This window comes from Polyodon spathula, chromosome 9 (assembly GCF_017654505.1).
Source record: "Polyodon spathula isolate WHYD16114869_AA chromosome 9, ASM1765450v1, whole genome shotgun sequence".
Classification (NCBI taxonomy): domain Eukaryota; kingdom Metazoa; phylum Chordata; class Actinopteri; order Acipenseriformes; family Polyodontidae; genus Polyodon; species Polyodon spathula.
Window position 1 is genome coordinate 47,560,591 of NC_054542.1, and position 20,770 is coordinate 47,581,360.

Below are 20,770 nucleotides of genomic sequence, written 5' to 3' on the forward strand. Positions count from 1 at the left end.
TCAAAATTTAAAATTTATTTCCATAAATACAAAACCACTCGAATATAAAATGTTTAGAAATATCGCTATACATATTCGTAGTCCTACAGCACCTGTGTAAAAATGTAACTCACAAAATTTGTTAGAAATTTGTATCCATTAACAGTCAAATTTAATGTACAATATTTACATTACTGGATATGTCAGAATAGTTTTATAGGCTGTGCTTGTGCACCATCGCATCCAAAAAAAGTATCTTAAAAGGCCACAAAAAACACATATTATATAAATAAAGCTGGAAAAGTACAGTAAAACTCAAACAAAATTAAGCTTGTTTTGTATTGCAGCTACATGAACGTGCAGCACTTTGCAGAGTCCTTCATATTTTTACATTGAATTTCAAATTACATCTGGAAGGTTTTGTGAGAATTCATGTAGAAAGCATATCTGGGATCAGGTTAATGTTTCATTTAATAAAGTTGAACCTTTCCCTCTCTGGAAAGCACAACTCAAAAAAGGAGGCAGCTGTACTGTAGTAGAGTAGCTGGATTTTGTTAAAACCTCTCATGGGTTGTTCAAATGTCAAGAGCACCCCTCTGTAGCCTGGAGATGGCTGGTTTGTACCCAGGCTATGTCATTTGCAGACTATGACCGGGAGTTCCCAGGGAACAGCGCACAATTGTCCGAGTGCCACCTGGGTAGGGAGGGCTCAGGTCGGCAGGGTAATCCTCGATTCACTACGAACCAGTGACTCCTGTGTCCGTCAGGGCACCAGCGAGTCTGCTGTGGAGCCTTTCAGATCCGTGTTGTCCTCAGGCACTATAGGTCTGATGGCTTCGCTGTGGACCTGCAGTGTGAAAAAAGACAGCTTGGCAGGGCACACTTCATTTCGCAAAGTCGTTGCAGCGGTGGACTGAGATCAATACATACAATTGCCGATTCCAAACTGGGAAACAAATGGGGTAAAAAATCCAACTAAATTAAAAAAAATTAAAAAAAAAGCACCCCTCTCCTCCATGCACACACAGTTGGACAGAGACATCCAGCACCCCAGATATCTTTACCAGTTTCAGTAAAGCAGGATGGTGCTGAATGCTGAGTTCTAACTAGAAAGGAACTCTTTCCAGAAAGAAAACCACTGGAGGGGAGGACTGCTGACTGTGTTTTCTTTAATAAAAGTACACCACAGTAAATTGTACAACGCTTACACAATCCATGTGTTTGTGTATGGGTTTTCTTCTGTTTAAGAAATGAAAAGTTCAGTTTCACAGTGACAGATAGCACAATGGAAATGCCACAGAAGTGAATTAAGGGAAGGGAAATTGATTTGCACCTTTGTAGTTTTTTCCATTGCAGATGGGTTTACTTCAATTCTCTCCGCAGCTACCGTACTGTATTTACAAACACGAGACAAGTGACAACGCAGTCCTTTCAGATGTCTTCCCTCTGACTGTTTGTCACCTCGGATTCCAGCCACATGTCATTGAGCACCACTACACTGAAGTGCGGCTGTGACTTGAGGTCGGTGCGCTGGCTGCTCTCCATATCCTCCCACTGCTGTGTCTGAGGCAGGCTGTGTTTGGTTTCAGGTGCTTTGGTTATCGAGGCGATCACCGTGCCGGGCGGATGGGACACCAGCTGCAGGCCGCCCGTTGAGAATGTCACCACAGGGGCGGCGGCCCCGACTGTCGGGGAAGAAGGCACAGAAGCAGTCCTGTTACTGTTCGCAAGCACTTGCTGACCAGGGACTCTGCTCAGGGCATCTGGAGATGTGGGAGCTGCCACCTGAGGGGAGGGAATAGCTTGCAGGAAGAAGGTGGGAGGCGAAGCCCCAGACGGGTCAGTGCTGGCTAGAACTGTTGTGAGCGGGAGGGTCTGCAGTGTTACAGTGCCCACCGGCTGCATCCCTGGTGACACTACCACTGGAACCGGAGACGGGCTGCTCACGCTGCTGCCAACAAAACAGACACAGGGACGCAATATTAGAGGCACAGAAAGGCACATGTTTGATACCTCTGAGCAATCAATAACGCCTGCAATTAATGATAAATCTCCAAATCACCATTTTATTTTAACTTTCATAAAGTACTTTAACCCTTTTGCACTACAAAACTTCTGAAGAATATTACAAAACACTGTGGTGCAAGTGCAAATATATGATATGGTTTTCAAACTTTATATTTTAACACTCTTAGAGCTACCGTTACAACTAAACTGAATATCAGCATGACCGACACAGCATGTATAAAATAACAGTTCATACATAACGGCCAGGCCATGCATAACTGAAACCGTTTCTCAAGATGTAGCCTTCAATAGCTTGGATACTGTACCTAATAAACCTTGCACCATGTCACTGAAACATTTGGTGTGTAGTGTTCCTATAACCCTGCACAGTGGATTAGTATAATGTCTATGAAATTCTCACAATGTGGCGAAGACTATAACATTGTGAAATGACTGCAACAAAAGGGTTGCATTTTGCCAGAAGACAGAAATAAAAGTTCAAGATCTGACACGGAAGACCACACATCCAATGACACATACCTGACTGTCTGGCCACACTGTGCTGCAGTTAAAACAGTCTGCCCCTCCTGGGCATTCTGAAAATGCTCCATGAGTTGGACTGTCCTGAAAACAGACCCATGCTGTCCTGGTTTCAATGACTGGATACTCTGCAAAGTTCTCAACATTTCCACAGACACTACCGGTAAATGTTGCTGCTGTATGAGCTCCACCTGCCGGACTGGCTTGATTGCCTCTGTGTCCACTGCAGACTCCAGCACACCGGGGGCAGGCACTGCAGCTGCTCCTCGCCTTGCTCTGTGTGCGGAGGCCCTCTGCTTTGTGGCTGGACTTCTGCTGCTGACCGATTTCTTGGTGGAACGGGGTGAAGCCTGATCATTGCATGATGGCATGTCTGCCTCTAGCATGTCTATGGATTCTGCGGAGGACGGATCAGTAGTATCCACGTAGACAATGTTTTTTGGCATCTCTTTAAATTGGTAGACCAATCTCTGTCCTTCTACCTTAGATAGTATACCTCGCTGGTAATAGTACCTGCAGAAAATCAGACACATGTTGTTAACATCATTTTAAAATCTCTGGATCTCTCAATCACAGGTCAAGGAGGCGCCATAGAAATTCTACTCGCTGTAGACGTACCTGCTGTATGATGCATGCGAATGTACAGCTTAGAAGTAAAAAATACATACTGTATTTTGTCTGTTTAATAACTGATCAATGTCATAGTAAACAATATACAAAACTTCCATTTCTATTTACATATTTATATTCTTTAGTATAGCATGTTATATTTAAATTATATAATGTTTTACTAGTTATTAGTCTAGTTACTAGTTAGTCTTTACTAGTTATCCCCAAACTTCAAAATATGAAAATGTTTTGAATGTTGACACAATAGCTGGATGTGACTAATAATAATCTGTTCTAAACATATGAAAACATTTGCATGTGGCAATAGGACTTGATAAAACAGCGTGCAGGGCAATCCCCAGCGGACAGTTTAAGAGTTCTGAAGAATCATGCAGAACAGAGGATCGTTCTCTCCACGTGGGAGGATTGTTAGTGTCGATGGGGTGAATTCACCACTTCCAGTGAAACAAGTGAAGACTCAGCTGCTTGGACTTGATGTGAATTGGTGTTCTCCAGTCTCAGAAAAGCAGCAGTCATCACAAATCCAAACAGCTGTTTCTTCCCTGGTTTCAGTTTCAGCTGTAAATCAGCCCAATCTGCATCAATGACTCTCACTAACCTGATTTCTGTGGAGAGCTCAGTCTGAATATTCAGCTCAATCCAGCACGAATGCAGAAATACAGGGGCAGCAAGAGTATGTAGTGTGAATATTATGGGATGCACTGTTCCGGTCATCATGCCTTACCTGAGAGCTCTGCCCATTGTCTCATAATTCATATCTGGCTTGTTTTTGTGTCTTCCCCATAAACGTGCTACAGCCTTGGAGTCGACCAGTTTAAAGATGCCCTTCTCCCTTTGTGTCCACTTTATATATCTTGGGCATGTGGATCTGTCCTGCAGTAAGGCTATTAGGAACTCCCAAAGATATAACATATTGCCTTAAAAAAAAAAAAAAAAAAGTATCCACTTCATATTCAGTTAGGTAGAGCTCAATGATATTTATCTGTGCTGTGCTGTGCCGTGGACCATGGCATTGTCAATCTACATTTAAAAAGAGAAAGTTACCCTGGCTAACTCTTCAAACAAGCCTTCAGCTTCCTACCTCTATTGCCGTGTCACACTAGATCAATTCTGTTCAGAAATCTTCAGATATCTTCATTATTTTAATTGGTACATTTTAAAACACCAATTTACAACCTGTCATTCATCCCCTCACCCCCCCCCCCCCCCCATATCAGCAAGTCAAATGTTCAAGAAATGCTACTCATCTAATGTGCATTGACATGGACTTGTTTAACACGTACCTTTGCCATCTTTAGCTTTCTTTCTTATTAAGATATTGGGTGTGACAGGCGAATCAGGTCGCGGTGGTCTGGGTTTTCTGCCTATAGTACACAATACAGCATCATTGAACACTTTCATTCTATTTTTTCTTGGTGTATTAATTAATATAAATGCCTGTGCATCAATACAACCAAGTACATAACAATGCATATCATTACAAAGATGGACTTGTGAGCAGGTAAATGTGTACAATATCGAGAACACTATTAACATTTACTTTATTTATTGCATTTTTATAGTGCTTTTTATACAAAAGTATTGCAAAAAACAATACATTTGTACAACATGTCACACATCTAACTGCCACAATCAGACCATTTAAATAACAGATAACACACATAATAAAAAAGCAGCAATTTTAAAGTTGCATTAAAACCCACCAAGACAAGAAAGCCACTTAAAACTGTGCAGGTCCCAGCCTCCCTGACAAACAAAGGCAGAGCACTGCACAGATCTGGAGCTCTACAAGATAAAGCCCTGCCACCCATGCTGCTCTTGCTGACCCCTGGGAAGACATGCTGCCATCACTGGCAGTAAAACAGGGAAGGAACAAGCTCCCACTTATGGGCAAGGTGCTGCATTTAACATGGGTTCCCTTGGCAACACTAATAAGTAAACCTTTTTAAAAAACACATGGCGTGTGAAGTGGCTAAATAAACCGGATTCCTCATCCTGGGCATGTGGTTTCAAAAGGCATCCCTGCACAGTCAATGAAAACATACACATTTCAAACTAAAAGGTCACAGCTCTTTGCAAAAGAAAGAGGAACCACAACTGTTGCTGCCTGCTCTGGCCCTCTCTCCAGTAATGTTGACTCAAACTTGGGGTGACAATGGCAGAGGAAGGCACAGCACTTTGCTGATTTGATGGACTCTTACCTTTCTTCTTCTTGGGCTCTTCTGTCGTTTTCCCAACTGCTGATTCGCTCAGGGAGTGCCGACCCTGTTGAACTTCCACTACCTCAGGAATTCCATCAGCTGTTACCGACGGCACCAACACATGCGCTGAGGAAAACAAACCACACAGCAGTAAGAACTTGGGCTTCTGACCTTCCCACCGTGATAAACAACCAAAGGTTTTACACGTTCTTGGGACTGACTTTTGTATCTGTACTTTAAAATAATTAAAAAATGTCTGTGTACCAGACCACTGTACTTCTCTAACATTAAATCATGGTTTCTGTGTGCAAATACTTGGTTTGTAGTCTGTGACACTGTTTGAAATACCTGCAGTTTAACTGGACCTAAGCTGTATGATCCTGTTGGAAGCGTTGGGCAGGCCTGGACCTTCGCACTAACCTCTGCAACCACAAAGGAGAACTTTCTGTTTTTGTTATAAAGCCCCGAAAAGGATGAATTTAGTTTAAGATTGTTAAACTGCGTCACCAAAACATGCTAAAAGCACAAGTCTGAACTTTATATTTGTGTTTTCTGCCAATTTTGTTGCTCCATTGGCTGGTCTTGTTAGTGAGGTTTCTGAATTTCATAAACTACTCATGTGACCTACACTATTTCTTTGAATTGTCTAGTTTGAAGAAAGAGGAGTCTGGCTCTATCAAACAGATCCCTCTGTTCCCATCACAACAGCTTGTGTTAAGATGTGTAAAGCACTTGCTGAAGCTCTAAGCACTTTGTGTAATTTGGGGTACTTACTGATACGCTTGTCATCCACAAAGCAGCCCGGGGAGTCCATGTTGAGCAGGGCCTCAGCCGCCTCAATAGTTTCCATTGTTTCACCTTCATTCTGACAGGAAGCTTCAACTGCAGAAAGAAAAGGACACAGAGCAGGCCTTGTAAGAAATCCCCATGCGTCAGTACAGCATGAAGAGCAGCCTGAGGTGAGGAAACGAAACTCTGTGTGTAGTTCAGAGTGCAGAAAAACAGCTCTCGTGAATTCATACAACGTGTCAAAATGTGACTCAAATTGTTTTGCATCAACCTGGGGTCCTCCGTTCAGTTTTAGTAGTTGGCTGCCAATGATAATGCAGTGATAATGGTGGCTTATAGCCACTAACAACACAGGCCTTGCAAAACACCAACAAGCTAGAATTACACAGTTTTGCAACCACAATATGTTCTAACTGTGGGCCTTGATACAAGAAGGTTCAAATGTAATTGTGAGGAGAGGTACTCAGTTAAACTCTGCTTGACACACAAGTGTAAATAGAACAGAAATAACCAAGAAGTGTCTAAGTTTACTGCTTTTCTTATAATATTTTTCTTTGTGAATATGCACAGCTACATTTGCACAAACATAGCTATAGCATGCATCTGGCTTTCTTGGTTTGACATCAGCACCTTGTATACATAGTTTAGAAATAGCTTCCTGTATAAAACAAGATTAATAACACAGGTCTACTCCTAAACTGAAAGGATAAACACCAAGCTTAACAACGCAGGGTTTAAAATAAATAAATAAATTGCTTCAGTCTAAACATGACTTCCTGTTAACTGATCATTATGTTTTAATCAGGCCTAGCTGCAACTCCATATTTGTTTCTTAAGCAATCTTCCTTCAAATGACAACATGAAGCAAAATAAAACAGGAATTGTAGTACTGGATGCTACTGTGCTCTAGAAAAACATGGAGGGCTTCTTGGCTGCTCATTACAGAACCTGAAATTCACGCTATAGCCTGTTGGTCATGCACACATTTAACACTTAAACATGAATACTACACACATTCCTACTACAGGCTTCAAGAACTGTGTGTAGAGCAGCCAGCCCAGACCGTCTGTCTGCACACGTCTTATTTTGAATGCTAACACTACACTGTGTGCTAACTGTTCTGTTGACACTGGTGGAGTACATACAGGGAGCTGAGCTGCCAGCGATGCAGAGGAGGAATGCAGAGCATGACCCTTCCTCTAGACTCGAGAGAAAAGCCAGTCATTTAACTTAAATTATATTCCCTGTTCAATCCTACACCATCCACGGGGTTCTGTTTACCTTAATTAAACCGGAAACGTTTTTCCATGCTAGCCTTTTCAAAAACGTGTATTGCTTTAAAAGGTAAAACAAATGCAATATGTTATCAAAGACTATTACCTCCTGTCTAGTACCGTATGCAAAACAGTTTGACTGTACTGCAATACCGTGTTAATAATTGATACCAAATAACTAGGTCTAATCCGCACAGCTGCAGCACTTACAATATCAAGTTTAAACTTGCATAATAAATTATATTTATTAATAATAATAATAGTATCAGAAGAACGTCACCAACATTTGGATGTACGTGACTGACTATTTTCTATTTAATCTGTTCCGCTATACTGTATATAACACAGGCCTACTATTTTTTTTTAGTCATGGTCTGCATTTATAATGAAGCAAGCTCCAGACTTAAATCCAAACTGCGGCTAAACATTTTTTAAAAATATGTATCTCCCGACTGTTTAACATATACTTATTTGCACAAACAGAATTGCAAAAAAGAAAAAGAAAAACAACTGAAATAAGTATTTTTTGTAACTCTATTCCTAACGGTATTGGAAAATCACAGTAATTGGGTGAGGTTTGTTCCGACAGTGCCTTTAATTAAATAAGAAATTACATAGCGCTTCCTATTCGTTTCACCCACTGACCGACAGGGATACGACTTGATTTTAAGTAAACCAAACTTCGTGGAACACAAAGAACAGACGCTGATGTATGTTTCTGTGTTTTCAGAAGCACTTTACGATCCACTTCGCTTGACTACTTCAATTGAACTTCCTGGTTGCGGTGATTTAATTCTCCCTCTTACTCCCTCTCCCAGTAAGTACATATATAGGGTATACATAACGGTACATCTACAGTTTGAAATGCATCTCGCAGCCACAGTACACTTTATTATGACACCGAACCACAATAAAATTACCTGCTTTTATTAACAGATCCAGTTGGTTTCTTCCCTGGCACAGAACAGTCGCCATTTTTTTTCGGACACTTAGATTACTGAAATAGTATTCCTCCAAAGTTATAAAAAGAAGCAATCGGGAACTCTACTTGTGTACTCCACCTCAGGGATGGCGGTCCTTCCCGCACGATTTCGAAATTCTGTACAAACGCATTGTGGACATTTTTTTGGTTGTTGTTTTGTTTTTGTTATCGTTAAACGCAATTGCATTCGTTTTAGAAATAACTCTCGGCGTAATTAGACCACACATGAAAACAGCTGAAATGGACGATGTCAATGTTTTTCTACACTTCCTGGATAAAGGTCGGTCCATGAGCAAAAAGCCAAAGCAAACTTGCTTCCTGAAGAGGCGGGGGTACGAATTCCCAGTTCTCCAGGGGGAATGGGGTACGCCTCTTCGGGGTGGCTGACCAATGGCAGCTGTTTGTGCTTCAATTCCAGACACACAGCATGCTTTGGTGTGCTGGGTGACCATGGTCACCAAGTCTTGTCACGGTGCCAGGCCAGCAGAATATCACTACAGTTATTAAGTTTTTCCCGAGGCCCACACATTTGGGTTTTACAAGGTCCACACATTTTTGTGGCGGTACTTGACATCGTAACTCATGAAGATAGTGTCCTATCGTTAGCCGTACTTAGCACCTGAAGAAGGGGGCTTTACCGCCTGGTAGGCCTGCCTCATGCCATTGACATAACGAGAAGCGCTTCACAGGAGGTAGTGCGCTTATGGGTTATAGTGATATTACTAAATTGATACATTTAAAAAAAGTAAAATTTTAAGGGTTTTTTTTTTTTTTTTTTTTTTTTTTTTTTTTTTGTGTGTGTGTTGTTAGTGATAAAAATACGTCGTGATCATAAACAACGACTACTTTATGTCTGTACAAGGGTTCATAAGTTCTACCAAGAGTAAGTCGAACATTCCCAGTGTTCACAAATAAACTTTATAACTATAACACAATTATAACTCTTTTATATTTCTTACAAATGTAAAGATCACGGTCATTTAGGTACACTGACGTTGTTGGACCAAAGTTGTCATTTTAGATAGCATGTAGAATATGAACCATTTATCGTTGCAAGATGTACCCGTCGCGACCTTTACAGCAGTTTATATAAGTTCTTTTGTAGTAACTTAATTTGTCATCATCCGGTGCCTATGTGACAGTAAGAATTGGTCCAGTTTGCTTTAAATATATATATATATATATATATATATATATATATATATATATATATATATATATATATATATATATTTTTTTTTTTGTTTTTGTTTTGTTTTTAAATTGATTAACATTAAACCTTACCAACAGTAGTCATGATTTTGCACAAAGATAAAGAATGAACAAATCCATGTTCATGGTTGACTGTTGATCGCTAAGTCTTCCTGTTATGTTTTTCATTTTTTTTACACCACATTACAGGCCATTTTAACTTTCTTTCTGTTTTTGCTGTACTTTCTGTTTCAGGTTACTGAAACAAATCATGAACTGGTTTGCATGGTATTTTGCACTTTGCTTGGCTTAACCCTTGCTTTTACTTTGTATCTGACTTATAATGGTAGTGTGCTACGTCCTTGTCCTTTCCATAGATTAATAATTTTTAGTCTGGTTTTCTGATCTCAGATTTTGTGATTAAAAGTAAAGTTTAGGTTTATTTTAGCTCTGGAAATCCTGGAAAAAAAAATAGGTGAGCCATCAAGGTTTTGTTTTGTATTCAGCGTAGTCATGCTCACTCTTAATTCTAAGATGTTATCATTCTTTAAGAATCTGTGAAACGTCGATGGCTAGCCCTTTTTTGCTTAGCGATTCTCAGCCTGCAGTAACCCTAACTTCATTGATACATCTGTGCTGTGTTTATTGTATAGCAGTGGTAGCTCTACAGTGCAGACCTGTGTGTGTGCTGCTCTCTTGTTCTGTTACTTGTTCCTCTGCTACATCCAGGGAGCTGTCCTGGATCATCTGATTGGAGTCCTCCACACAGGCAAGGCCAGAGTAGTCCTGCAGATGGTCTGCGTTGGGGACCTGTTCCACGATCACAGCTGGGAAAACTGAGGGATCGTCGATCTGGAATGAGAAAGAGGTTTTTACAATAGTGGTACTGTAAACTGGACAGCCCCCCCTACACACACACACACACACACACACACACACACACACTATAGGAAAGATCTGAGCTCTGTATCTAGTAATGTAATGCAAGCTAATGCTCTCACCCCATCATATTCTGTAACAGGTTATTTTTAATTTTATTTAAGTTTAATTTTTTTATGAAAGTTAGTCCAAGAGTAGTGATAATAGTGGCTTCTTTATGGTTGGTTACTCCTGCACAATGAAAGTCACAACTACACCAATAAATGACCATACTGTACACAGTATAAACAGGATTAATGCTAAGTACCACATTGAGGGATATTTAAAATAAGAAACATTGCATTTTTCACCAATTACAGTATTATTTATCAATTTAAGTAGGAATACAATCATTTTACCTCCATTTTCAAAGACATACAAGTCATTTTCTGGGAGATGTCGAGTAATAAAGATGACAAGGCAAGATTCGTTGTTGTTACAGGCTAGTTAATATACCAGTATAAAACATGCTTTACCAATATGCCTAATAAACAAGTTTGTAGCATTTCATTGCAAATTTTTTTTATTCATTTGGTATAATTGGCTCTTATATACATAATCAAGAGTGTATCTTTGAAAGTGCAGCGTTATTTGATGTTTTATTTATTCCTCAATTTGGGCTGTGTCTTAAATTTGAAGGAATACGATATCATACAAGAGTTTGAAATGTTTATACAGGGCTGTATGAATATAAAGGCATCAAAGAAGTGCAAAGTTTGCAAAGTTCATTGTTGTAATTACAAATGTTATTGTAGAGAAGACCAACTGCAGGCCCCTCAAAAATACTAATGTTGCTAACAAGGCACGTAGAATATCAACATTTAAAAATGCAAAAAATATAATACAATGACTGGTCCAGCCAAGGTCTTTGTTCTATTATATGATATCATTGAACGCATGGAACCTTTTTCAAGGCTCTGTATTGTTTAATGTGTGAATGATAAACCTGTAGAGAAATGTCCCGTGAGGACCAGAGATTGTAATTTCTTGGTAAAAATGTAAGAGAGTCAAGGAGACAAATGTTTCAGTAAGTGCCTTCTGAAGAGTATACAATAATAACAGCCACACACTTTTTTTTTTTTTTGTTGCTCTTATGCCGACCATGTTAAGACAGCAGATTGAGCAACCCTCTGGTGAATCTCTTCTCCTCCACTTACCTCTCGCACATTTTCCATGCAGTTGCTGGCATACTCGAACACAAGCTCACTCTGATGAACCACTGCAGCCATAGTGATGCATTCCCCAGGGTTCAAAACCACATAACAAACTGCTTTGAAACACCTGGCTTGAGCTCAAAGTTTGGATATGTTTTCCAATCGGACAACACACTTGCAGGCAATCCTTTTGTGCAGCTGTAGTGGGTGCTGCAAAGGCTCAACAAAATGGTAGTTAGAAAAAAAGACCCTAAGCAGACAGGACAATGTGGTGTGTAATCCAAAGCAACAAAAATTCGATGAGGCAAGGAAAAGCCTTTCAAAGTACAGTATCCTCAGTTCATACAGACCAGATCAAAACACTGTCGAGCTTAGTTCTGCAGAGAAAAGAAAAAAAACAAGAAAAGTTTTAATTAGTTATCCTTTGAATCTCAATTAAACAACTGCACAATGTCAAGTTGCGTACTAGCACTGCAGCAAAAGCAGTCATACATAGCAGTTACAGTCTGGGTTCAAAGTGCAATTGATTTCCCCTCCCATGTGAGCTGCTATTCATCTCAGCCAAAGCATTTTAGTTGCATGTTTATTTTGCCAGTCAAATTAGGCCCCTTTGTCTGGGGCGGGTATTCTAACAATACCATCAGCTGCCCAATAGCTTTGTTCTGGAAAACAACGTGTGCTGATTTCTGGCTGTGGTTTTCAAGTCTGTTGAGGATTTCGCTGTACTCTGTGGTTGTTCCCTTATCTGTACTTGAGGCTGAAAAGCTGCAGGAAGGAAGCTTGACTGACCACGTCACGGCAAACAAGAACATGCAAACAAGCAGCTGCACGCCCCCTCTGCAGCAACAGTGTGTTCATTTGAAGTGGATGAAAAAACGAACACTCGCTGTTTTGTCATTTTTGTACTAGTTCGATACTTTGAGTTGAGACCTTGGTTTGCCTTTGTATAGCAAACCTACCTTAACCTTTTTGAACAAAAAGTAGTGCTAACTGTTTACTGGAGCTGATAAATCCAGTATGTTTAGAACTCGAAATATATACAGCAGTGCTGTATACACCCTTGTTTAACATTGGCATAGAATTATACTGTCAGACTTGTCACCTCAGCAGTTGATATTAATGTCAGCATAATAAATAATTATTACTGGATTAGTTTCGACCTTTTGTAATATAAGATTATTTTGCAACTTAATTGCATTTATACAAAAATATACTTAAAGTAATTTATATAATAAGCATACCTGCTATGACTGCTATGACTGCTGCGTACTGTACATATGTAGTGTGAAATCAACTTCAAACCTTAAACGCAGTCTTTTGCACATTGTCATCCAGCAGAAAACCATCAGGTTATATGCAGATGTTTCCTCGACAAAAACCACATGTTACAGTTACAGAAGCTAAAGTAAAGAGCTTGATATCTGAGAAGTATGTGAAGCGGTGTCTCTGAATACACCCCTTGAGGCAGGTGCATTACAAAACCTGCCGTGCCCGCTTGTGAACGCTTAACAAACACAGTGAACTGACGTCTGCAGTAATCATGTCATTGACAGCACGCAGTGCTGGTACAGACTCAGCTGCCCTTGCTGGTGTCCTGACACTACCCAATTCTCAGCAGAGAGAGAAAGCAAGAGAGAGAGAGAGAGAGAGAGAGAGAGAGAGAGAGAGAGAGAGAGGTAAGTTCCACTTACTCCTCCAGACTGGAAAATCCAGTTCAGTCACATGGTTTCCTGCTCCACCATTCCTCCCTTGGTATTGAATTACACAGAGCAAGCACAATGACAGCACCTTGCCATCTAGCCACACAGATCACATACCTGCAGCAGCCGCCTCCCTCCGGCTCACAATCACATTATTAACCCAGGGGAGACCACTTACTATGTGTTCCTAGCTGAGGCAATGTTTGGTTTTATAAAGCACAAGGCATTAAACTGAAACAAACATACAATTATAAAATACGCAGAACTAGGAAGGGATTTTGAAATTGTTGTGAATTAGGGATTGTTTTCATTTATCAGCATTTGAATGTTCTGTAACTATGATATACTAGCTGAAGTACCCAGCATTGCCTGGGGAAATTCAATATTTCAATATTTCATGTATGACAAATTGGAGAATGGTAGCCTTATGGTTTCCTATGAGTTACCTGTCTTGGGTGTCGCACAATGCGCTCAGACCCCTTTCCCTTTTTAAAAAATGTTTTGTTCTTTTTGTTTATCTTTTGGGATAAGTGGTTTGCCAGATCTGTGCAGGGTGCATCTGTATGACCTGTGGATGGTCCATATGTATGACCGTCTGCACTATACCCCCTCTCAGTGGGCTTCATCCTGAGCAGGGATAATAACACTGTGTAACAATTATTATTATTATTTTTTTTTTGTTCCTGGGTAGTAAGTGTTGTTTCCTAATTGCTTATGCCTCAAAAGTATAGAAAATGGCTATTATTCCCCACAAACTTTGCTTTTGTGACCAGGACAGTGATATTTCAAAATATCACTATTTCCAATGGGAAAACGGGCAAATGTGTGTCTTTTCGTTCACATAAAGTCAGAAAAAAACAACATATGAATCCAAATTAACACGTATTTATACTAAAGCAATACAAAAATGACTACAAAAGATTTAGAAGTGAGTAGTTTTTCGAGATTGTAAATACAGTATAATCGTAAATCTCGAAAAACTACTCACTTCTAAATCTTTTGTAGTCATTTTTGTATTACTTTAGTATAAATACATGTTAATTTGGATTCATATGTTGTTTTTTTCTGACTTTATGTGAACGAAAAGACACACATTTGCCCGTTTTCCCATTGGAAATAGTGATATTTTGAAATATCACTGTCCTGGTCACAAAAGCAAAGTTTGTGGGGAATAATAGCCATTTTCTATACTTTTGAGGCATAAGCAATTAGGAAACAACACTTACTACCCAGGAACAAAAATTGTGTTACATAGTGTAATTGAACTAGGTCCCTTTGTGTTTGTCATAACAAATGTCACATGGGTAAATTGTGGCCATGCCCACTACTTTCTAACTCTCCTGGTAACTGTTACCAAGGTGACCAGGAGTGGATCTGACTTCTCAACCCTGATAAAATAAAAAGTACAATAGTGCTGCTGATGGACTGTGGCTTTTCAACAAATACTCATGTCACTAATAAAAGTATCTCCCCCCTGTTAAATCTGCATTGAAACACAAATATGATACTATGAAGTCACAGAAAGAGATGATTCCTGCAGCATCCCAAAATCTTACTTCCACATCCAAACTGTGAACTGCCCTGTATGCCAAAACCCATTAGGACTGCAAACCTTTTCAAGTTTAAGATTTAACTCACTCTATGTGTATTGTCTCAAATAACAGAAAATACAGACATCTAACAGCATCAAGTCAAGGAAAGAGACGATTCCTGCAGCATCTCAAACTCTTACTGTAAATACATGTGAACGTTTGTACTAGCACTATGGTTTTATAGCAGTGAAATACGGTTTCCACACTGAGACACTTGGTATGTATTTTAAAGATCCCTCTGCTGCTGCTGTGATTCTGTTTATTGCATTTATAGCAGTGAAATACGGTTTCCACAGAGACACTTGGTATGTATTTTAAAGACTCTAGGCATTGTATTTTATCAAACAGGAAGCATGGTGAAGTTAAATAGAGAAACACTTCCTGCCTCACATCTGCAGGCCCATCTGTGAGAAGTTATTTTTACTTGTTTCCTTCTGCTCAGTCTAAATGAACTTGTTTTTTGTACTTGAGGGGTACTCGTGTTGACAGTTTCTTAACATTTTATGTTGCAGTATCAGTATGACACAACCAAGAACGTACTGAGCATGCTAGTAATGTGCACAAGATATTTACATCCCATGTGAAAAAATACTTAATGTTCATATTTTTTAACTATTACCAGTACGAGAGAATACTGTGGTTGTTATTTGGGTTGGATTGGGTAGATTTATCACATTCTTTATTACATTTGACATATCATTGCATGTGTGTATAGCTCATATTGCTATGTGTTATTTCAGTTCAAGTAGGGAGGGTTGCTCAACACTTTGAAAAAATAAAGGTCCAATTTTCAGCTCAAAGGCCACTGCACTGTTAGGGATACAAACTGTTTAAAGCTTATACAGTGCCTCAGAGTTTCATGCATTTAAATGAGGATTTTTTTTCCCACTTATCTACACACCATACTCAACACTGTTAAGAGGAAAAAAAGTTTTTATTGAGAAAAAAATTATATATTAAAAATGCAAAACTGAAAGATCATAATTGAATAAGTCATTCTGCTTTCAAACTTACACCATGTGTGTCGCAATACTTGTTGAAGAGTAGTGTACAAGGGTTAGACAAAAAAACATGTAGGGCCACTCAGATGGCAATGTAACAAGAGGGTTAAATTGTTCTGAGGGATACGTGATCATTCTTCAATAAATACCCTCTTTAATGACTTCATTAAACAGTGGTATTCATAAGACTGGCCGATCGCTGTTATGCAAGTAGCATCAGTAATTTGGCCAATTAATATATATAAAGCACCTTCTAAACAAGCTCCAATTCTAAACAAGATTTGCAGCGGGGAGATGCAGCTTTTGTATAGAATGCATGTCCCATTTGCACAGAGAATTAAAACTGTGTGATGGACAGGTACATCTGGCTTGCTTTTATATTTGTATAATTATGTTTAAGTTTATAAACCAGTACCCTCTATTCATAATAAGATGCTAGGTACACCTAAAGAGGAGCCTTCTAGTCAGCTGTATTAAAAAAAAAAACACTATAATAAGGCAATATAGCATAATTGAAGCAGAAGGTTGAATCTTCATTTAAAATAGACAAAGTGTATTGAGGTATGTCAGGCCTAATGATTATGCATTTACTGCACTGTGAATCCATTGGCACAATAAGAAACACAGAGGTTCTGAAACAAAACCTTGGAAATAAGTTTCCAGTGAGTAAAACAAGAAGTAAAACAAAACTGTTTTATTATTACCAGCAAAACCACCAACAGTCCTCTTCTTTAAAGATACAACTATAGAGTTCAGAGTGCATTGCAGAGCTCATACTAGTCCATACAAAATGCAGTGTCTCCAGCTCTAGTGCATATATTCATTTGTGTTTTTGCAAGTGATATTAAAGCATCAATATCTGCATTGAGCAGTCTACTTCCAGCACTCATGCTCGTAGCCACAGTAAGAAAAATATTTGTTTGCTGTAACTCGTTCTGTCCATTGTTTTCACCCTCAACCTATTAAGACAATAGTCTACCTTCTCACAAAAACCATTTTAGCAACCTGCAGTATTTGCCTCATCACTGGCTAGAATCATTTCATGAGCCCCCTGCAGTTTTGTTTTTAAATAAACAGGTCACACATTTTGCACAAAGTGTATATATAAACATGTTTGTGAAGTTCCCCAGGTTAAAGGAAAACATCCAGGGGGTGTTCCCATTCATGGAAATATTTAAATATGCAGATTGTAAACTGATAAGATACAGTGTTTCAAAATGTTCCTGCATCTGCTGTATGAGCTGTTTTTAAATCAATTCCACCTGAATGCATTCAGCAGTTTCCTTTGCTTGAATTCCTGTGTTCATAAGCTAATACAGGTATATTGTAACACAGACCATCCCAGTGAGACAGCATCTTTAAATGCTCTTTTCCTGTTATATATCTAGTATTAGCACTTGTAGTTTCAAATGGAGTAGCCCTGATTGCAACTACAAGTGTAATTGTGTAATGTCTAAGTAATTACAATGGAACTGGAATTGTAGTTGAACTTTGGCACGCCTGTGTAATTGGAATTGGAATTATACTATGTAATTGATCGATTGCAGTTCAATTACATATTTATTTGTCATACGATGGTTATTCTTGTGTTTTCAAACACTTTTAGTGGCCGCATTTGTTTGAAATAGTATGCTTCTGTATTTGTAGCTGTAATTATTGCTTGGTTATTTAGAATAATAGAGTAATCATGTTAATATTTGTAGTTGCTCATGTTACTTTTTAGTGGAATTGTAATTACTGCAGCATAATTTGAATTGCAATTGTAATTGAACACAAATAGCATTGTCGTTGTAATTGCTATTTCAGTAATTGATTCTACTGTCAGTGTAATTGTAATTTATAATTGTAATTGACCGCAGGTGTGAAGTGGAGTGTACAAAAAGCTTTGGGGTCTACTCCAATGGCCCTGAATACAGAGCTAATCATCAGTCCCAAGCCTGAGAACATCAGTAACAGAGCCTTCCCTTCTTACTTATCTGCTTCAAGCACCACGCTGTGCATTTTTCTATTGTAACTTCCATCTCTATCCCCTCTGCGGTTTTCATTAACCCTGGGCAACAACCCTGACAGTGATATACAAAGTCCTGTATAGTTTACACTTCATTTCCCTTCTCGGGTTACTTTAAGCGTATAGCTCCAAGCTCTTATTTTCTAATTAAATACAGTTATAAAAAATGAAAGCTCGATAAGCCAGAAACTGAATCAAGATTTGCTGCCCCGTCATTCCATGCTCACCTTGTTTTGAATGAAGTTAGTACTTCCCCAAGTCCACCAGTGTTCCGTTCCAGTAATGTGCAATAACGTGCATTTTGGCATGTGATTTTGCACAGCACACATTCACAAAAACTACGTGCAACACTATGCAAGTAAAGTACAAAGTGTGGGAGGATCAAATATTCTTACAGTAAACAAAAAAATGCAGAAAGCACTTACCTTGCCTTCTGTGTCTTGTCTGTTTGGGTCCCAGGGCTACAGTAGTGATGCCGTGTTGTTTTGTGTGTGTTGAATAAAATGGCTACTGTAGACTGGGGAAGTGGTATCTTGTTGTTTTATGTTATGACTCATACGTATGTGAACCAAGGACTGAGGCACACCCATGCTGCCTTAGATTCTACACAGATTATGCAGGTGATCAGAAAGCGAGTAACAGAGAGAGCCGAGAGAACATGAGCTTTTGACCCCACCTTGTATAGAGAGAGGAAAGGGGAGGCAATTCTACACCAAACAACATGGACTTCAAGCACTAGATAGCCCAGGGGACAATAATGAAGTAAAGAAAGGAGCTAATCCTGTGCTGCAGAGGTTAACACACATTTACACTCTCCACACCTCACGCTGCCCGTAAGAGTCTAGGCTGCTGTAGGAGAGTGAAAGCACAGAAAATATGCAAACATTTTCAAGAGAATGTAGTACAGTGGATCTAAGCCTATAGAGAAAAATCAATTTAGCTTATAAAGTAACAGGAATTCTTGAAAAACTGTGCCTGTGGGCCTACTGATAACAGAAGTGCATGGTTTCCATTCATTTATATCCCCCATGGGAGACATAGTGAAGCATCTAGAGAACTGCTTGTCCAATTATGATGAAGCATACTAAAGAACAGTATTATATGTTATTTTAGAGTTCCGCATGTAATGTATCTTCTTGAGAATGCTTGTCCGATTGTGTTGAAACTTGCAAGGATATTCTCCAGAACAAGTTCTTGACAATCGTAATCTAGGCTCACATTTGTATATACTGTACTGTAAATCTAGAGAACCGCTTGTCCAAGTGTGATGAAACTTGCAAAGAACCCTTTTCTGCTTAAGTTGTTGAATACATCTTCATCTAGTGGGTGTGGAGTCGGCTATCGGCACTGTATGGCACACTTCTGTTTCGTTTATCTAGAGAACCCCTTTAGCACAGGTTATTGAGTGTATGTGTTATCATATGGAAATTAGATTAGGGAACAATAGATGAAACCAAGTTTAGGTTTTTCAGTAATCTTTCAAAGAGAAACAGAATACTTTATTGCAGCAATCTGCAGTGTATATTAAAGAAAGAAGATAGCTGGATGGATGGCAAGTCCATCGGTAGATGTGTGACAGGGGTAGGTACTGTAGGTAGCTTTCATAGATCCAAGTGAATGCCTGCTGGAATCCTCCACTTAACCCCTTCAGTGCTAGGGGGGCATATGGCATACACCCTAAAAGTTCCTCATTAATCAATCATTATGATTGCTGCATACTGTCCCAGGCTGCAGTCCACTGGACCTAGTGCTCGCTGCTGGACCTTAATCAACACGAGATTGTCTTAAATGTCTTTAGAGTTCATATTTGTGTAATTAAGAGGTTATAATAGAGTACATGTAAAAGATACAGGTATATTAACTGCACTGTAGCTACACAACAACAACAACAATCCTATAGCGCCTTTCATCACAAGGATACCAAAGCAGTTCTCACACACAGACCATTACATTAAGAACAGTCCAATACAAACATTGTATAACATTGACATTTAAAAGAGACATAAACTGTGGGGGTTTTTTTTATAATTGTAAAATTAGACAAACTAAGATAAAAAGCTAGTTTGTTACATTTTATTTACAACCCAATTATATGATCATGAAAACGGGTTTGTTAAGTACATGTTGATAATGAATTTCATGCTGACGGTCACATTGCTGGCATGTTCAGCAGGCACTGAACAAGCAGTTCGTTCTGTGACAGGAAAGCAGACAGCACCGTTATACACCTTCACCACTGCAGAAACGTAAGAACAGGCAGCTGAAGAATAGTTTTTAGAAATACAGTTATGAAACATAATTGTATGTTTATATGTGAGACTGATTTCTCTGTGAAATTTCAAATGTGCTAAAATGATAATGTGCTGAGGGAGCGCTATTTTTTTTTTTTTTTTTTTTTTTTTTAAAGATAACTGGTAAGGTGAAATGTCAGTTAGATAAACTGGCAACAATGAATGTTCACGGTATTATTTAAATATACATTTAATAATAATAATAATAATAATAATATACTTAAATTATTATTATAAAAAGCAAACAAAAATATGTCACTTCCCATACCGGGAGTCGAACCCGGGCCGCCTGGGTGAAAACCAGGAATCCTAACCGCTAGACCATATGGGAGTCTATAACATAATAACTACAAATGCAGGTTATTCGACTTTTTAAAATAATTAAACAATTGTAATAATAAATTTAAATACATAAACAAACGACATTAAATAGACTCAACATATAACGATAATTAACAACAACGGCCGTTGTACGGTACTATTTTGTCCCTTGGTATGTTCCGTACTACAGAT

The 20,770-nt window shown here is 38.9% G+C and overlaps 1 protein-coding gene and 1 non-coding gene across 5 annotated transcripts; both read right to left on the reverse strand.

The window, feature by feature from the left end:
- On the reverse strand, positions 1–18,585 carry LOC121320954 (ETS-related transcription factor Elf-1-like). 4 transcript variants are annotated; one of them, XM_041259795.1, is made up of 9 exons: positions 18,392–18,585; positions 11,669–12,042; positions 10,271–10,445; positions 6,132–6,239; positions 5,358–5,483; positions 4,440–4,520; positions 3,881–4,073; positions 2,527–3,039; positions 1–1,927 (listed from the first exon to the last, which is right to left on the reverse strand). In XM_041259795.1, exons 2-9 carry the CDS (start codon positions 11,738–11,740, stop codon positions 1,411–1,413), a joined length of 1,785 nt encoding a protein of 594 aa, XP_041115729.1. In that variant the 5' UTR covers positions 11,741–12,042; positions 18,392–18,585; the 3' UTR covers positions 1–1,410. The 4 variants fall into 4 exon arrangements, with proteins under 4 accessions (XP_041115729.1, XP_041115727.1, XP_041115728.1 ...); XM_041259793.1 differs by having other exon boundaries at positions 1–1,930; positions 18,392–18,583; XM_041259794.1 differs by lacking the exon at positions 18,392–18,585 and adding an exon at positions 12,304–12,428 and having other exon boundaries at positions 1–1,930.
- Positions 18,586–20,516: 1,931 nt separating this feature from the next.
- On the reverse strand, positions 20,517–20,588 carry trnae-uuc. Its single transcript has one exon. It is a non-coding gene; the product is annotated as a tRNA-Glu (tRNA).
- Between the last annotated feature and the right edge of the window lie 182 nt (positions 20,589–20,770).